Below are 19987 nucleotides of genomic sequence, written 5' to 3'. Positions count from 1 at the left end.
CGTGAACTATTACCTATTTAAATCTGAAGTTCTTTCTTTTGTTGTTAAATTGAAACATAATTTGCTGGGACGTGGAGCTTCCCAGCGCTGCTACGACATGGTATTTCAGGTCCCCGTCACGGACCTGCCGGCAGGCGAAGTGCACCTCCACATGTGCAAACCACGCCAAAAAACATCGCAATTAGCCATGTTCATTGAGACTTCGGAAACTGTCTCGAAGCCGTCAGGGTCACCGGTGTGGTGCCGAAGAAAGGGAGTCGGAGGCGGTGTATTAAGAATGGAGTTCCAATCTTTATTATCCATTCATCTCCATTAGGTTAATACATGAACTGCTCTGAATCACAAGCTAGCAGGAATGGCAAGCTAAAGCAACAGGTGTTCCCACTAAAGGGTCCGTGTGGCAACACAATAAACAAGGTGAATTATGGTCCCACATGGTGTCACCACAACTTTACAATTATAAATATAATTAAGATTCATCACTTCACGAATACCGTTTCTATCAGCAATATAAAGGTTTAATAACATCCATCCACACACACACACACACACACACACACACACACACACACACACACACACACACACACACGCACACGCGCGCACACACACACACACACACACACACACACACACACACACACACAAACACACACTAGCCAACAATAAAGTTGGCTGGCGACTCTAATGTGAGTGGTGAATATTAAAGGTTGGACTGATGGATGGATGGAGTGTTGTGACTAAGCGTTTAGCCTCGATAAAAGATATATTAAAACTACAAATCCCAACACAACCTGATGTGTGACATAAGTGAGTTCTGTGAACGCTCCAGTCCTTGACTCTGAACAATGTGGTCTGGAAAACCCTTTCAGTTTTACTCCTTTAACTGTTGGTATTGTCCATGAAGCTTTATCCAAGTTAGATCCTAGGAAACCGGCTGGCCCGGACAACGTAGAAACTTTCTTTTTAAAGATAGCTGCAGATTTTCTTGCTCCACCTTTTACTTCTCTTTTTAACCTCTCCCTCAGCACAAATACAATTCCTAAAGTATGGAAGTCTGCTTATGTCCTGCCTCTACTGAAAGGAGGGGAGGCAACTATTTTATATAACTATAGGCCAATCTCTAAATTGTCAGTTCTGGCTAAGGTGCTCGAACGACTTGTGAGTGAACAAGTAAAGGAGTTTTTATGTATAAATGATATCCTGTCTAAACATCAGTCAGGCTTCAGGAAGAAACATAGCACCATCACTGCAACAATGAAAGTGGTAAATGATATTACTAGTATGCTAAATAATAAACAGAGTTGTGCAGCTCTGTTTATTGACCTTTCCAAAGCGTTTGACACCGTTGATCATCGCATTTTAAAACAGAGGCTACTCAGTATTGGCATATCCAGCCATGCAGTGGGGTGGTTTGTGAACTACCTCTCTGAAAGGTCCCAATGTGTTCACTTTGATGGACTGTCTTCTGATTGGTTAAACATTGCTAATGGTGTTCCTCAAGGTTCTGTTTTAAGTCCACTTTTATTCTCCAAATATATCAACAGTTTAGGTGAAAATGTGGATGAAGCTACTTTACATTTCTATGCGGACGATACCGTGATGTACTGTGCAGGTCCCTCCATTCAGGAGGCGGTTGTTCAATTACAGTCTGTTTTTAACATTATTCAGACTCAGCTCTCTGAAATAAAGCTTCTTTTAAATGTGGATAAAACCAAGATAATGCTCTTTTCAAAAGCTAAAAAGACACCAGAGCCTGTTTAAGATATTGTATTTACGCAAGGAACAAAACTTGAAGTTGTTGCCTGTTACAAATACCTTGGTATCTGGCTTGAGGACTGTCTCTCTTTTAAACTTCATGCTTAAAAAACTGAGGGTTAGGCTAGGTTTCTTTTTCAGGAATAAGTCCTGTTTCTCGCTTGAGGCCAGGAAAAGGCTAGTCACTGTGACCTTTTTACCTGTGCTGGACTATGGTGATCTGATGTATATGAATGCACCTGCCAACTACCTGAGCAAACTAGATGCTGCGTATCATAGTGCTCTGAGATTTGTCACAAATTGTAAAGCACTTACTCATCACTGTACACTGTATACCAAGGCAGGTTTACCATCACTCACTGTACGGAGGCTCAGTCACTGGTACACTTTTATCTATAAAGCTATGTTGGGCAAACTCCCGTATTATATCTGTTCATTGATAAAGCAGAAAGTTGCAAGCAGCTATTGTCTGCGATCGCAGGATATAGTCTTGTTAGATGTGCCAAGAGTAAGGACTGTCTTAGGTAAGACAGCTTTTATGTGCGCAGCTCCACTTGCTTGGAACAGTCTACAGGCAAAATTGAAATTGAGCATTTTTATTTCTCTGAATGTATTTAAGGCACGTCTAAATGAAATGCTTTCTGACACTCTGGGTATTTGTAAATGTTGAATATGTAAATATGATATCCTCTGTTGTTTGTTTGTATGTTTTTTTATGTTTCATGTGGAACTAAATGATGCAGGTCTCCCTTGTAAATGAGATCGATGATCTCAAGGGACCAATCTGTCTAAATAAAGGTTTGAAATGAAATGAAATGAGTTGCATTAAATAGACGGACATTATTAAAAGGAAATAACAAAACAAAGAAACACTTGGTTGAAAAGGTGTATAGTTTCACATGAATTTGTGGAATGCTGTGCTGTCACTTGTTCCTGTTGTGTGCATGATTGATTAACACTTTCTGGAAAGAGCAAGGAGTCCAGCCAAGAAGACTCAGTGCTTGGCTGTCTCAGCAAATGAACAGCATACAGCATTCAAAAAGCAAACAGTCATGAGAATAATATTGTTTATATCAGATAAAAAAATAACCATCAGAATCAGAATTCCTTTATTTGTCCCGCAACATGGACATTTACAACAGCAAGAGTAAAGTGCAGTTTATTCAAAAGAGTAGACTTGTATATATTACATATAAAAGTAGACACACATTATTAATAGTAAAAACACAATAAAATACAAATAAATGACATATGAGTACACCATGGCAAAAATAAATGTTTACCATAAAAACAGTAGCTGGTGCTGATTAAAGATTGAAAATAATGTTGTATGTTGCACATGAGGGGTATATTGGACAAAGTTTGGTTTACGGGCAGTGTTATTGCACATCAGGGGTATTACAGTCTATGTGTGTGTGGTCAACCAACAGTTGGTTGAATGATTGCTTTATTCATTATACACTAGCTTTAAGGGCCTCTACACTCACCTTCAGGAACAACAGAGACATTCTCCATTGTTCTACTCAACAATCGTGCCAACCACACTTTTTATTTGTCACTTTGCTTCCCTGTGCCGGCACATGAGGGCGTGTCTGGAGGTGACATTCGATGAAGCAATATTTTTTTACAGTTCCTCTTTAAAACAGGTTTCCTGCACGTTAACATTCTTACACCTCCCAAGTGCCTTTTGAGAGACAAGCGTTCCTAAACATCCCAGAAAGACTTTGTCACTCAGGGAATCAAGATGTGCCGTTTCCTCTCGGCCTTGATAGCTCTGAGCAGCCTCCAGGCCTGTGGGGGGGAATGTGACTTTGCTCATTCCATGTGTGGAGCCCAGGCCTCTGGAGATGTTGTGATTGGTATATTGATGCCGTGTCATCAGAAAGTGATGGCTCCAGATAAAAGGATTAGACCTGAAAGCTACCACTGCTCAGAGTGAGTATAAAAACACATGTGTTTGTTCAACTAGATATTCAGAAGGGATATCTTTCCTTTTAAATATACACTGAAAAAAACTGAAAAGTTGACTTTAATTAAATGTATTAGGTCAACAGATTTCAAATAACTGTATTTGGTTATTTGAAAGCAATAATATTAAGTTGAAATCAAAATTAATAATATTATTGCTTCAAACTGCTACTCTTATACGCAAAATCTGTTGTCATAAAACACTTAAACAAAGTCAATGTTTAGGTTTTTTCAGTGTTTGTTATTTACTTTTGCAAAAAATATGCTGTTGTTTTTTCATTTCCACTGGATATAGACTGCTATTTTGCCATTTGGACCATTGTACGAAACAAGAGTAAAATCATTAAAGCCGGGGAGGATAAAAGACTCTCCCACATGAAAAATTACTTAATAGTCAAGAGTCATAAATCTTGATATAAAAAAAAAAGATGTAGGTCAAATTCACAAATATACCGGTGAGTGAAACAATGTGGTTCATTGAGAAACATATAGAAATTGTTTTTTTCTCTTAAATGTATGACTTTAAACTAGAAGAGTTTGAGTTTTGAGATTATTCTTTAAAATGTATGACTTTATAATCTCAGAGAATGTTTAAAGTGTTTTAAATGTATGAGATTTTCACAAAGATATACCACCTAAATCTCATTGAATATTTATGATTGTGTCAGGGATGGGGAAAATCGGGACCCAAGTGCAGTTAAAAAGACAAAAAAAAGTTTTATTAAAAAGCAGACGAGAAGAAAAAAACAAGAAACAACTAAACATTAACAAGACCGGGGAAAAAGACAGACATGAACACATTTACAAGCATTGGCAGCTACTGTAATCAGGACAAAAGACGAACAGGTAACGCGGACTTGAAAAACGGGCAGGTAACATGGACAAGAAGAGATGGGCAGGTAACATAATAATAATAATAATAAATTATATTTATATAGCGCTTTTCTGGAACTCAAAGACACTTTACAGTATGAGGGAGTGTAGACAAACAGGGACAGGCAAAACGGACAAGAATAGACGAGTACTATATACACAAGAGTTAATGGGACACAGGTGGCAACAATCAAGGGAGGGGCTGACAATCACATGGGGAGGAAGACACACAAGGGCAGGAGAGCTCTGAACGGTACGTACCAAAAATAAAACAGGAAGTGCAATGACAGGACTAGACAGGTGAAAAAAGAGACTTGACTAAACATGAAACAAATAACATTAACCTGATTAACTAACCTACAACTCTCTTCAGCGAGCAGCATAGGACAGACAGGGCCCCTAGTAGAGGGCCGCGCCTGTGCTTATTTAACTGGGTTACAATACGTAACCCATCGTTATATCTCTCACAGGCTCCGCCCTCTACTGGACTCTATGGTTTTCCATTCTTTCTCAATCTTCTTCTCTCTCTTTCGCTCTCAGTTGTTTATCCTGCTCGCTGAAGAGAAAAGGATGACAGTCAGGAGGCGAGGCCGCCTTATAAAGGGTGGGCTTGCGCGCACACTCAGGTAGGCCCGCCCAGAGGGCCGGGTACATTTAAAGATATCTCAGTAGGTGAACGCTCGCATAGTATTACTAGTAAGGTCAAGGGGTAGTACCCATAGAGTCCAGTAGAGGGCGGAGCCTGTGAGATATAACTGTATTAGGTTAGTTGAAAGCAATAATATTAAGTTTAAATAAACATATTAGGTTCAACTTAAAGGTGGCGTAAGTTTGAGAAACCGGCTCGAGATACTCTTATTGTTATATTCCATGGAATTCTCTTAACATCCGATAGCAATGAATATCTTAAGTGCTTTGACAAAAAATCCATAACAACATTTCATCTGTGGAAGCCGTAGTACTGTAAAAAGCACGACCAATCATCTCGTGCCCTCATTGGTCATGTGCGCGTTCGTGTGTGTTGGAGGAGGGGCTCTGTAAGGAAGTGGCAGATTTTTTCCGGCTGTGTATTTTCAAATGCTAGCGCACTCGAGCTGGTTTCTCCAAAATTACCTACCCCACCTTTAATATTGTTTCTTTCAACTAACCTAATTTAAAGTTTAAATTGAATTAGATTCAATGTTTAAATTGTTTCAGTGTGTTGTAGACAAACAAAGTTCTAATTGACTTTTTACAAAAATATTTAAATATTTGGACTCTTTTGGGACTTAAAAGGTTAGTCCACTAGAGTAACTTTATGCCTGCTTTTTCTTGATCACTTAATGTTTTTCTACATTGTACATTTTCAGTTTTGATCTGTCGTCATTCATGAGGTCCTTGGCTATGATCCATGAAATCGAGGAGATAAATGCGGCTGGCTTCCTCCCAGGAGTGCGTCTGGGATACATGATGTGCGACACGTGCTCCTTCGCCAGCACGGCGCTGCAGAACGTGGAGTACATGCTCGCTGTCAACAGGTCTCTGAATGTTGACTGTGACTACTCGGACTTCAGGCCCAGGGTGAAGATTATTTTAGGGGCTCTGTACTCTGAGGTGTCCATCGCTGTGGCCCGACTGCTGAGTGTGTACATGATCCCTCTAGTAAGTCTCACTTTCTGTCTGATTAGCAACATTATTGTTAAGTATTCAGTAAGTTATTTTCTGTTTTCATTCATTATCACTAATTCAGTTCTAAACAATCTTTTGACAGTGTCTAATGCACTTTGCTGCTACATTAACTGTTTTAATTCATTTCAAGAATGAATTGTGGGCATTTAACACACTGAAAAAACTGAAATGTTGAGTTTGACTTCCCTATTAGCCCACCTTCGAAACATTTGCCATAACTACCCATTTCTCACAGTGACAGTTACCATTATTGAGGGGGAATAAAGTGTCGCTGTAGTCCTGAATCTTTGTGTCTGTGATTAACTTTATGTTATTATTTCCAAGATTCACAACGTGTTTTATAAAAAATATTCTTTCATATTCAGTATGAACAGAATGCTGCAGAACAGATTGCATATGGCTCAAACAAGTCAATACCAAAGATACAAGAGCAAAATCACAACGACCAATTACATTTACTCATACACGAGAAAAAGCAGTAAAACACAAATAAACCGAACAGGATTCAACAGGCTTCCTTGCCAAAAACACACACACACACACACACACACACACACACACACACACACACACACACACACACACACACACACACACACACACACACACACACACACACACACACACACACACACACACACACACACACACACACACACACACACACACACACACACACACACACACACACACACACACACACACACACACACTAAAAGGCACAGCCAACCTTAATAAATTACTCATACCAGCTGAAAATATCTAATTACGATACGTACAAAATTCAACTTGAAAAGATGCTCATCATTTCAAGGCAAAGGGTTGGGTCTAAAGCCCTTCATTTCAAATCTAAATGTGATAAAAGAAATTTGAAATAAATATCAGAATTTGAACTTGGATTAATTCTGCGATATTTGCTGGCTATAGCTAGCCTCTGTTAGTAAGGAAGACAGTCATAATCATCGGACATGTTTTTCCCAACAGCAGAATCGATTCATTTCTGAGGGCAGCTCTGCTGCAAAGGGGGGAATCGGATTGGAAAACTGCTTCAATTTCTAAGAGCTGCACTGGATGCAGCACAACTGAGGATGGCATTAGCAATGCCATTACGTTAATAGACTACAATTAAAACATATTCATTTCCTGATTCATTCAGCCAGCGGAGGAAGCTTTGATGTCCCTATCAGCTCACATTTGATCATTTTGTATTTCAAGTAATGTGTCTAGTACCGATCCTAGCTTCGGTTTAGTTTACTGTAAAGAAGCTGGGTCCACGCAGCACTTGGACCCAGCTTATTTGTATCTGTTAACAGAGGGAATTTGTTGCAGTTGGTAAGGCATGAGGTTAGCTGTTTTTACCACCAGTAATTTTGCTAAGATAGGTTAAGCACATACTGGGAAAGATATTTCCTCAACCCACCAAAACTAAATTGGAATGATTTCCTCATCTATCTTCTACTAGACTTCAAACATATTTTACAATAACTATTACAGATTGTTTCAGTATATCAAATAAGATAAGATATTATTTAACCAAAGGAAATTCCTGTTCCAGAGTTGCCTAAAAATCGTGAACTATTACCTATTTAAATCTGAAGTTCTCTCTTTTGTTGTTAAATTGAAACATAATTTGCTGGGTGCAAATGTGAGGATATAAAGGAACTTTTGGTTGCTTAAATTCAACAAATAATTCATAATTAATAAGGTTCTGTATTTAAAGAAATACATTTTTCATCACCAGCTGAGCAGCACATCCTCTGCACAGGACCTGAGTGATAAGCGGCGCTACCCAGGTTTTTTGCGCACTATTCCCAGTGACAAGCATCAGACCGAAGCGTTGGGCCAAGTGATGCATCATTTCGGCTGGAACTGGGTCGGGGTTGTGTACGGGGATGATGAATATGGCAGTGCAGCTTTCCAGAGCTTCCTCAAGGATGCCGAGGAAAACAGCGTGTGCTTGAACTACAAGGAGGTGTTGCCCGATTCCCTCGATAATTCACAGAGATTGCCACGCATCAAGCAGGTCGCCGAGCGCATCCGCTCCTCCACGGCCCAGGTGGTGCTGCTGATCCTCAAGGCGGGGCTGGTGGAGGCCCTCTTCAAGGAGATGATCAGGACCAACACATCGAGGACCTGGATCGCCAGTGATGCCTGGTCCAGAAGCCGGTCCATTGCTCAAATGGAAGGCATCAACAAGGTGGGGGACATATTGGGCTTCACATTTGTTACAGGCAAGAATGAATCCTTTGATAAATATCTCAAGAATCTAACAGTGACTCCAGGAGGATACAACCACTTCATTGAGGAATACAAGAACCTGAGATTTAACTGCACCCCAGAATGTTTCTCAGACAAAGCTCCGTCCTATTGTCCCAGTCCTGATGAATTGAAAATGAAAGCTGACAATGCTTGCAATTTCAAGGATCCCCAAGAGCAAAATGATGACCATCTTGTAACGGCTCTGGACACAAGTGACGCCTTCCTTCACAGACTTGCTGTGTGGGCCACTGCAAATGCTCTCAAAAAGCTACTGAAGTGCAACGGTTCTTCATGCCTGGGAGAAATCAACTTCCCACCATGGAAGGTGAGAATGTATATTATCTCAGATGAGAACAGATTGTGATTTAAAAGTGTAGATCCTCCTAATTTGTATGGTAAAGCATGCTACTGTGATTGATCTCTGAAAAAGGACAATTATAATTGACATTCATTCCACCCTTTACTTTGCAGCTTCTTGAAGAACTGAAGAAAGTTCAGTTTGAGTTTGAAAACAGCAGTTTCATTTTCGACAAAAATGGTGATTTTGAAGATTGTTATAATCTGATCATATGGGAAAAGGATGGGGACCACAGAAGATTCCTAAAGATTGGGAACTACCATGTCCTCAATAAACAAATAGAATTGGAAAAAAAAGATTTCATCTGGTTTTCAACAGCAAACACCACGGTGAGTCCACAGCCTTCTCACACCCACAGGTTTGATTGCTGCAATAGTCAGGTGAGTCACTCTCTGTGTCCTTACCCAAAACAGTAATTAAGAAAGACAAGGTCAGGGGGTCATCGAAGACTTGACCAGCCTTAAGCTTAAAACACGCACTCATCATAGTGACCAGGCACATTGTAATGGAGTTGTGAAACTAGTTTAGTTGGAATGCTGTTAACAGCATTCCAACTAACTGTTATTCTACGCACGAAAAGTTTATTATTATTCCGCCGGGTTATTTTGGCCCTCTTCTCCTCCCGCATTGAACATCGCAGAAACTCCATTCAAACATCAAAGCGTTCAGCTCGGTCGGGAATCGATGGTTATTACTTTTCTCATTCATAACTTTCATAATTCCAGAGATACATCCCATAATACATCAAATTTTAACATTGAAGTCAATGGAGGAAATCCTCAGACTTCAGCAAATCTTCATGCGACTTCAACTGCTAACTGTTCATTCATACTTTCACTCAGAAACCTCATTCCAACTTTAAAATGTTACACATTTTTCTGACATTATTCGTGTAAAACAACTTTAAATCTGATTCTTACTTTTAGAAATATTAAAAATAGTTTAGACCTTGTTTTAGAGGTTTTCTTCACATTTTAACATTAACTAGAGTGCGTGATGTCACAGCTAGAGGATAAGAAATCTTGAAATGTGCCTTGATATCTTTTTTTAAAACTGCCATAATTCCCAAACCCTACAGTACATTCTTGAGACATCGTTTTTCATGATAAACTTAGAAAAACATCTCGTAGCTTGAAAAATGACAAATAATTAAGCAAAAATAATTAAACAAAGTGCCTCTTGAGGGCATGAAGTGACAAAAACGTTCAACATGTCTCCATTAAAGCCCATTGTAATTTCAGGCAGATATTTCCTCACAGCAGCAGCCTTTAGTTAAACTGCGAAAAAGGCCACATTATTAACCCGAAACTAGGGATGCAAGTGATTATTCGATTATTCGTTACAGTCTCCATAATCGAATATTATTTTTAAAAATCGATTTTATTTATATATATTTTAATTATTATTTATGTATTTTTTTTTTCTGGCTTATTTTCAACCAAAATATAGGCTAATGCTAATAATAGTAATAGTATTAATAATTGTAAATGGCCATTGGTCACACCACCAGCTTGTTTTACTGTAAACTTGGAGGAAGCCTGCGTGCAGAGCAGACTGCTGCTGCAGCACGCTACACCCCGACCCCCCACCCCCCCCACCCCCCCCCCCCCTCTCCCTCACACGTGCGACTAAAGATTAACAAAGCGGCAGGTAAAAAGAGTTCCTCCTCGTGGAACTACTTCGAACCTACAAGTCCAAAGGAAGTTAAATGCAAGCTCTGCGAAAAGACGTTGGTCTATCACAGCTCAATCTCAACAATGGGTTCGCATTTGAGTGCGAAGCACGCCAAAGAGGTTACAGAGAAAGACGCAGCACTGCTGCGCATAGCGAATCTCCAAATAAAGGCAATGGCAGGCACTTTAGAAAATAACAAAAATAAACCAACATCATGTTGATGTTGGTTTATTTGTCGCTTATTTTGTTTGTACTGTTAAACATGTTCCAGTAAAGAAAACAATGGAATTCCTTTTGTCTGAGTTTTTTTTATTATTCGCCATATTCAGCATAAAGCATTCCCACTAGCAATTTCTTCAGGAATTGCATTCTCTAGTTAAGTTTGAAATTCTATCTTAAGTGCATGCATAACTTTTCATGCCTGAAAGGGGGTATTTGGTTCATCTGCCATAAGATTGAGACCTACTAAGACCTACTGCCATAAGACCTACTAATGACTTAAATATGACTGAGGCAACCTTTGGCCGCAAAAAAGAGAAGAATGCTGGCAGAGAATAAATTCAACTTCAGCATGATAATATATGATATGATTTTGATATGAAAGCTATATTTTATTTTGTTTGCAAGTAAGCGTATAATCATGAATGACAAAGTGAACTATAAACATATTGTACCTTTAAATGTAAACATAACCAGGTCTAAAGCACTTTCCATTGGGATCTAGCCAGGTTAAAAGAGAACCACCTTCCTGACACGGAAACTCTGGCGTTTAGCTCAAATGACCTCACCCACCCTCTAATCTTGCTTTGTAGCATCTGGACCAAGCTATTTTTGTTTGATTTTATTCCAGGCTTTGATAGAGGCCATTTGGAAACAGACATTTGGAGTTTTGCATTAAGATGTGATGGGGAGACACATTGCATGGCCTAGTTTGTTTCATGTGCAATGGACCTCCAAAGAACCTGACACTTAAGGCAGACTTTAGACACTGTTTTATTTTTAAGTTTGTTACTGTGATTGGGCCTTGACCATGAGAATGGAGAGTGTCCTTTGTTAAAAGAACCAATGTTTTTTTTTGTGCATATTTCAAAAACTAATTTTGAAAGAATGCTTTCACAAGTAGACCCTCTCTACAGTCTGATCAGTTAAAGTGACTCTTGTTCCATTGTTTTCTGTCTCAGATCCCTCAGTCTAGATGCTCAGAGCGCTGTGCTCCCGGCTCATTTAAGAAGATCCTGAACGCATCCTGCTGTCACAATTGCACCCTATGTGTAGCGGGGACCATTTCAGCTGAATGGGGTATGTCTGATTGAAACTGATACTGATTTATGTTCAATTAACTGACAGGTGTTGTTTTGGCTTTCTGAATCATGTTACGTCTTTTCAAAGTAAATTACATATGGCCGTTAAAGAATTCAGATAAGTGTACCTCCTGTAGAACTAAATAAACTATAATGGCCTTATTGTAACCATGATGTGCATCTATACATCCTGTTATTTTAATATTGTAAATCCTGCACAACCCTTTGTACATGTTGCACATTTCTGCTCCACACTACCTCTTTTTAAATCTGCAAAGCTCTCCACTTTGAAAATAGTATTTGTCCCATTGTATTATATTTAACTGTATTCTGTGTAAATATTGTCTTTGTTTTGCATTTTTACAATAGTCTTAAAATATATTATAGTAGTATTATTGTTTTGCCAGGTATAATTATTTCTGTGTCTTTGTATGCACCATTTATACCAATGCCAATTCTAAGGAAACCGATTCTGACCCTGATTCTGATCTCTAACAGACCTGCGTACCTGCCAAAGGTGTCCCAATGGAACTTGGTCTCTCAATGGTTGGACTCAATGCAAGCAAAGAAAGGAGTCCTTCTTGCGATGGAGCGACCCTCTTCCCATCATCCTGATGGCAGCCGCAGTGTTTGGCATCTTGCTCTTGTTGGTTACGTTCATTATCTTTCTGGTGAACAGAAATTCCCCGCCAATGAAGAGAGCTGAGGTGAGATTGTCCTGCGTGATGATGGCCGGTCTGTCAGTGAGCTTTGCGAGTGTGATATGGTTCATGGGGAAGCCCAACGTTCATCTGTGCCGGGCCCGCCAGGTGATGTACGCCCTGGGCTTCACCCTGTGCATGTCCTGCGTACTCGTCAAGGCCTTCCGCACCTTCCTGGCTTTCCTTCCCTTCGGCCAGCTGACAAGCAGGCGACTACATAAACTCTACAAGCCACTCGTGATTGTCATCGTGATAACCTCGCTACAGGGGGTCATCTGTCTGCTATGGCTGATCTTTGATTCTCCTGATATTGATGACACACCTCCACGCCCACAAAGCATGACACACGTAATCCAGTGTAGGGAGGGCCATACATACATAGGTTTTGGTATTATGTTGAGCTACATAGCTCTGTTAGCATTGGTTGGCTTCCTTTTGGCCTTCAAAGGGAGGAAGGTTCCCCAGGAGTTCAGTGAGACAGGCAACGTCATCTTCAGCATGTTGATGTACTTGTTTGTATGGGTGTGTTTCATCCCAGTATATATCATGAACAATGAAAGTAGCACCACTGTGCAGGCTTCAGCCATTCTAGTATCCAGCTATGGCATCATCTTTTGCCATTTTTCTCCCAAGTGCTACCAAGTGCTTTGGAAGTCAAACACGGAAACACTGGAGAGGATTCTGAACAAATGGCGAGCCATCTCTAGTCCAAAACATGATGTGGTGACAGAGATAAACATAGATTTCCCTAGAGTTACTTTATCCTCAGAAAAGAGTGACAGCATTAGCATATCAAGTACATCACCTAAATTGTGTAGCTCAGGGACACTGTGCATATCTTCCTATACTACACTAGTTACAAAACGGAAAATGACGCGTAAGAGGAGTATATCCTGTTAAAACTGATTCCAAGAAGGTTTGCTATGTACTGCACTGATATTATAATATACCTGCTTCCCTTTTGAATGTGAATGTTTTGTAAATGTGTTTTGTTGTCAATCCATAAAAACGTTATTGTACAGACAACCATGGATGATTTGTTTGTATTGTATCCAACTCCAATTCATGTGAAATTCAAAATTATTCTTAAAAACATGTTGAAGACTTTAAGACACTCTCTGAGGATACTGCCCATCAGGACAACAACCTGTTACGTTGGGACTTTATCTCTGAACATTGCATATTATTCAAACCTTTGCATATTCCTTGGAAATGTTTTCATTTTAATAAATTAGCTATTGTGGTGACTCTAGTTAACCATAATTCACTTTTGGGTCACAGTTCCTACACGGACCTTGTTTAGTGTAACACCGTAGATTTAGGTTGCCAAGCTAGAGCTAGCAAGGCACTCTAACTTGACTCTCATCACTGAGTACATGTCTGATATCACTATTGCTTAATGGAAAATAAAGAGTGGAAATCCTTCTTAAATACTCCGCCTCCGACTCCTTCTTACCGGCACTACACTGGTGACCCTGCATTTTTCGAGATAGTTTCCAAAAAAAAAATGAACAAGGCTGAACGAGATGTTTTCGTTAAGCTGCCGGAGCTTTGGGAGCATGCCGCGGAGGCATGGTTTGCACACGTGGAGGCTCACTTCGCTTGCAAGCATCTCCACGACGAAGAGCTGAGATATTACCACGTGGTGGCTTTGCTGGGGGTTTCTACTTCAGCCGGCTTAGTGGGTTTCATCGCAGCACCCCCACGCCTCGGCAAATATGAGGCTATCAAGGCTCTTCTCCTGAAGACATTTGGTTTATCGACGAGAGAAAGAGCCCGCCAAATTATGGACATTCAGGGCCTCGGAGATGGCAAGCCATCGCAGTTAATGGGGAAGATGCTAAGCCTGCTAGGAGGGGAAGATACCCAGATTTTGTTCATGGAGATGTTTCTTCAAAACTTACCTCCCGGGTCCAGACGGCGTTGGCCAACACACCCATCACGGAGCCCCGCGCGCTGGCCGGAGAAGCGGACCGTTTCTTCCTGGCTACACGACAGTCTGGTGCGGAGGCGTTGGCTGTGGCGCACAGCGGCCCTTCGGCGGGCAAGAAAGCATGGCGGAGGCCGGACACAGCGGCGCCGAGTCGGCGAGGGATACCGGTGAGTGCTTCTACCATGCATGTTTCGGGACGATGGCAAAGAGGTGCTCGCTCCATGCAGCTACAAGTCGCGCTCACCACCAAACATGGCGTGGAGCACCACGTCAACACCGAGGGGCCTCCAGTCTACGCCAGGGCCCGACGGTTGAACCCTTCTAAGCTAGCCGTAGCGAGGGCGGAATTCGCAACCATGGAACGCCTGGGGCTCGTCCGCCGCTCCAACAGCCCTTGGGCCTCTCCTCTGCACGTCGTGCCCAAGCCGAACGGCGGTTTCCGCCCGTGCGGGGATTACCGCCGACTCAACGATGCCACTACACCTGACCGCTACCCGGTGCCGCACATACAGGACTTTTCAGCGCATCTGGCCGGCACAAAGGTTTTCTCTAAGGTGGACCTGGTGCGTGGATACCACCAGGTGCCCATGCACCCCCTGGACATTTCCCAAACGGCAGTAATAAAACATGTTGGAATCTTTGAGTTCCTGCGGATGCCTTTTGGGCTCAAGAATGCCACCCAGACGTTGCAGCACCTGATGGTTTCGGTGCTGCGGGACCTGCCGTTTGTGTTCGTGTACCTGGAAGACATCCTCGTCGCCAGCGTTTCAGTGGAGGAGCACCTGTCTCACCTCCGGGCCCTGTTCACGCTGCTCGGCGAACATGGATTGATCATCAATCCTGCAAAGTGCCAGTTCGGGGTGTCTGACATTAACTTCCTCGGGCACCGCGTCACCAAGGACGGTGCAACACCCCTGCCGGCGAAGGTGGAGGCTGTTGCGGCTTTTCCTCGCCCGCTTACAGCCCGGTCGCTGCGTGAGTTCCTGGGGATGGTGACTTTCTACCACCGTTTCATCCCCCGGGCCGCCCACATCATGCGGCCATTGTATGAGGCTCTGAAAGGCAAGACCCCCGTTCAGGTGATCGACTGGACAGCAGAGGCGGAAGTAGCTTTCACTGAAGTTAAAACCGCGCTGGCTCAAGCGGCTTTGCTGGCACACCCTTCATCCACGGCTCCCATCTCCATCACTACGGATGCTTCGGACTACGCAGCCGGCGCGGTGCACGAACAGTGGCCGGACGGAGCTTGGCAACCGCTCGCCTTTTTCAGCAGGCAGCTGACGCCGAGGGAATGCAAGTACAGCGCTTTTGACCGGGAGCTCCTGGGTCTTTATTTGGCTGTGCGGCACTTCCGTTTTCTGTTGGAAGGCCGTGAGTTCACGGCGTTTGTAGACCACAAACCGCTGACCTTCGCCATGTCAAAGGTGGCGGAGCCTTGGTCGGCACGTCAGCAGCGGCAGCTCTCCTACATTTCGGAGTTTACCACAGACATTAAACACGTGGCTGGCAAGTCGAACTTGGTTGCCGATTGCCTCTCCAGGGTCGTCATCGGAGCCGTCCAGCTGGGCCTGGATTATGCTCGTATTGCGGCGGACCAGGTCATCAACTCCGGCATCCAGAGTCTGAAGACGGAGAGCGCTGGGCTGCGCCTGGAGGACGTGGTGTTCGGCGACGCGGGCATCACCCTTCTTTGCGACGTCTCTACGGGCCTGTCACGACCGGTCGTCCCCGCCAACTGGAGGCGTCCTGTTTTCGAGGCGGTGCACGGCTTGTCTCACCCTGGCGTTAAACCTTTGGTGCGCTTGGTGGCCGCGAAGTTTGTCTGGCGTGGGCTGAAAAAGGATGTAAGAACTTGGGCCGGGGGTTGCGTGGCTTGCCAACGCGCTAAGGTGCACCGCCATACGAAGGCCCCTTTGGAGCGGTTCCTAGTGCCAGAGAGGAGATTTGATCATGTTAACATCTACCTGGTAGGTCCGTTGTCCTCCTCTCAGGGCTTTTTCTACCTCCTCACCATGGTGGATAGGATAACCCGTTGGCCGGAGGCGGTTCCTCTTGTGTCAACTTCAGCCGCTGACGTGGCTAGGGCTTTTATTGCGACGTGGGTGTGTCGTTTTGGCACCCCGTCAGACATTTCCTCGGACAGGGGCTCGCAGTTCACTTCAGTGCTCTGGGGCTCGGTTGCAGACAGTTTGGGGGTCAAACTGCACAGGACTACCGCTTACCACCCCCAGGCTAACGGCCTCTGCGAACGCTTCCATCGCTCTATTAAGGCGGCGCTCAAGGCCAGCCTTACGGACGGTAACTGGGTCGACAAGCTTCCCTGGGTGATGTTGGGCCTGAGGACCGCGCCTAAGGAGGATCTGCAGTGCTCCACGGCGGAGATGGTTTACGGTCAACCCCTGAGAGTCCCAGGGGAATTCCTACCCAAGGCAGCAGTTCCTTGGTCTCCTACGGCTCAACGGGTTTTCCTGCAAGATGCGGCGGAGGCTTTCGTTCCGGTTCCGACTTCTCAGCACGGCGCGCCGGGGTCTCAGGTGCCAGCAGAGCTATACTCGGCTGGGCACGTTTTCATCCGCCACGACGCGCACAGGGGCCCTTTCCGGGTTTTGGAGCAGGAGGACAAGCACCTGGTGGTCGACATGGGTGGCAAGGCGGAGACCGTCTCGGTGGACCGGGTGAAGGCTGCTCATTTGGACTTGGAGCAGCCGGTGGTGTAGGCCCGTCCGCCACGACGGGGTTGACCCCCGTCTTCGATTCCCGCTACAGGTTCGAGTCCTGTGGTCCCGGTTCCCACTTTGCCGGGAACCGCACGTTCAGGAGTTGTTTTGCCTGACCCCATACTCAGGAGTAGAGGGGGTCGGCGTGTTGTTCCTCCCCGCCGCACGGACTTTGTTTATCTGTGAATTCTGGGGGGGCTTGTGTGGTGACTCTAGTTAACCATAATTCACTTTTGGGTCACAGTTCCTACACGGACCTTGTTTAGTGTAACACCGTAGATTTAGGTTGCCAAGCTAGAGCTAGCAAGGCACTCTAACTTGACTCTCATCACTGAGTACATGTCTGATATCCCTATTGCTTAATAGAAAATAAAGAGTGGAAATCCTTCTTAAATACTCCGCCTCCGACTCCTTCTTACCGGCACTACACTATTTTCTATTTTCATATTTGTGTTTCCATTTTTGGGATGGATTTCTTGATATTTGTATTATTTTATTTAGTTTTTTATTTTATTCTCTCTTATTAAGTTTATGATATGCACCAATACACAGCAATACACATTTATGTTGGCAAACAATGTACATTTGGGTTTACCTTCAAATAATGAAGATAATACATTTAATAGGCTAGATTAGGAGGCTGCCTTTGTTGAGCAGATGGACCTGCATTATCACAATGCATTATCATAATGCATGGCCATCTGAATGGACAACGCACAAAAAAACAGCCAATAACTAAAAACACATATCTATTGTGAATTACCATAACCTAGTCTTGTTATCAACAAATAATTATGTTAACATAAAAAAAATATTTAAAATTAACTGAATAGAATTGAACTGTATTTTGTTAGTTGAAAGCAATAATATTACGTTTAAACCAACACAAGTTGATATAGGTTCAACTTAATATTATTGCTTTCAACTAACCTAATACAGTTATGTGGAACCTCTTGACATAATACATTTAAAGTCAATGTTGATTTTTTTCAATGTGCTCTGGATAAAAGATATATTAAAACTTTACGTCCCAACACAATCTGATCGTGTGACAGCATTGAGTTGCAGTAAATAGACGGACATTATTTCAGGGAAATAACAAAACAAAAGAAACATTTGATTGAAAAGGTATAATGTTACATGAATTTGTGGAATGCTGTGCTGTCACTTTTCCCTGTTTGGTGCATGATTCACAGTTCTTTACAACAAGCCACGGCTACTCCTGGACTTTCTGGAAAGAGAGAATCTAGCCAATCAGACTCAATGTGCTGGGCTGCCTCAGCAAATACACAGCATATTATTTGAAAAAGCATACGATGAGAATAATATTGTTTTTATCACAATCAGAATTCCTCTTTGTGTCCTGCAACTGGCATTGACCCTTGTACAACAGCAAGAGTATAGTGCAGATTAATTCATAAGTGTAGACTTAGATATTATATAAAATAGTAGGTACACGTTATTAATAATAAAAACACAATAAGTGAAAAAACGAACAAATAACAAATAATTATACCATGGTAAAAAAAACGAAGTAGCAGTATATTAAAAAAAAACGACCATATAGATAATATAGACGTAACTGGTAGGGGAGAGTGGAGTGAGATGAGCCAATGTGGTCCTCTGGGCAAAGACAACAACAACTGTTACTTCAAGATGTATTCTGTCAATCAAAATGACAATAATACATGTATCACAAAGGGCCCTAAAAATATGACTTATCAGGGGAAAAAATGGTCTTGTGGTTTAACTTGGGGTAAGATTATCCAAGGGGTTAATTGAGCCATCTGGGGGTAAATTGACCAATTTACTTTTTCAAGTTTAAACCTAAGCACAGTAACATAATATATCATCCTTTCTCTATTTGCCACTAATTATATATTTGATTTAAATCAAAGTTTCAGTTTTTTCAGTGTGTGTATGATAACGGCACCGGCCTTCACCAGGCTGTGAGGATCAAGAGGATGTCATATGACATGCTGCTCTACCTAATTTAAACTTGGATAACACATGTAAGCATGTGTTGTTGATGAAATGACCCAAACTAGATGTTGAATTATCTGTGAAATAAAGATGAATTTAATTAAATGGGGCGAAGCCTGCGAGCTAGTTCAGGCAGTCAACTCGAGCACCAATGATACATTAACACGTGACTCACCTCGTCTCTCTTACAACCAACCAAACACATTCTCCTAAACATGCCGCTCTATTCAAGCTGCCAGGTCTCCTTGCCTCTGCCTCGCTATGCTACTGCTGCCACTGCTGTGTTCACTTGCTATTGCTGCGTTCATGTTCCTGCTGCTGTGTTTCATGTTGCTGCTGCTCGCCTGCTTTATTCACATAGCTGCTGCTCTACACAGTCCTCAATGTTCAGGTTACCTGCTGGTGCTGTTCTTTGCACATGTGTCTCGCTATCTTCGACTCTGGAAGCAAATCATCTTCCACAGGGGAAGAAGCCTGCCTCATATCTGAAACATAGGCTAGCTCAGAGCATGGCTCAGACGCCGCTGGAACGAGCAGCAGCTCCCACACCACCAGGGGCGGATCTAGAAAAATAGATCCGAGAGGTCCCTAATCCGGCTGCGGCGGGTAGTGATTTTCACGAAACTGTGTCTCAGGGCTTCTTAATATTTAAAAACCTATTAATGTGTCATACCAGATTAACGGGAAGAAACTCAGCTAACTGACGATACGAACCATTTTTACCAAAACAAAATACAAGTCTCATAAGAAGCCTAGTCTAAATGACCCCTGAGCAAAGAAAATGCTCACGCACT

At 42.7% G+C, this 19987-nt stretch overlaps 1 protein-coding gene and 1 long non-coding RNA gene across 2 annotated transcripts in view; one reads left to right on the top strand and one right to left on the bottom strand.

The window, feature by feature from the left end:
• Nucleotides 1-19987, bottom strand: part of LOC307016813 — a 55498-nt gene that overhangs the window by 21778 nt on the left and 13733 nt on the right. The window lies entirely within an intron of this gene.
• Nucleotides 2759-13991, top strand: olfcb1 (olfactory receptor C family, b1). The gene is made up of 6 exons (XM_079644266.1): nt 2759-3693; nt 5949-6240; nt 8009-8851; nt 8998-9213; nt 11740-11857; nt 12358-13991. Exons 1-6 carry the CDS (start codon nt 3503-3505, stop codon nt 13458-13460), a joined length of 2763 nt encoding a protein of 920 aa, XP_079500392.1. The 5' UTR covers nt 2759-3502; the 3' UTR covers nt 13461-13991.

The sequence above is a fragment of the Notothenia rossii genome (assembly GCF_949606895.1).
Source record: "Notothenia rossii genome assembly, chromosome: 8".
In the NCBI taxonomy this organism is placed as follows: Eukaryota; Metazoa; Chordata; class Actinopteri; order Perciformes; family Nototheniidae; genus Notothenia; species Notothenia rossii.
Note: the sequence above shows the minus strand (reverse complement) of the source record. Positions and strands in the feature narration are given on the sequence as shown.

Coding starts and splice junctions, on each gene's coding strand:
- olfcb1 (XM_079644266.1), top strand. CDS start 3,503: ATGTGCCGTTTCCTCTCGGCCTTGATAGCTCTGAGCAGCCTCCAGGCC. Junction 3,694..5,948: donor GAAAGCTACCACTGCTCAGA/GTGAGTATAAAA, acceptor GTACATTTTCAG/TTTTGATCTGTCGTCATTCA. Junction 8,852..8,997: donor TCAACTTCCCACCATGGAAG/GTGAGAATGTAT, acceptor TTTACTTTGCAG/CTTCTTGAAGAACTGAAGAA.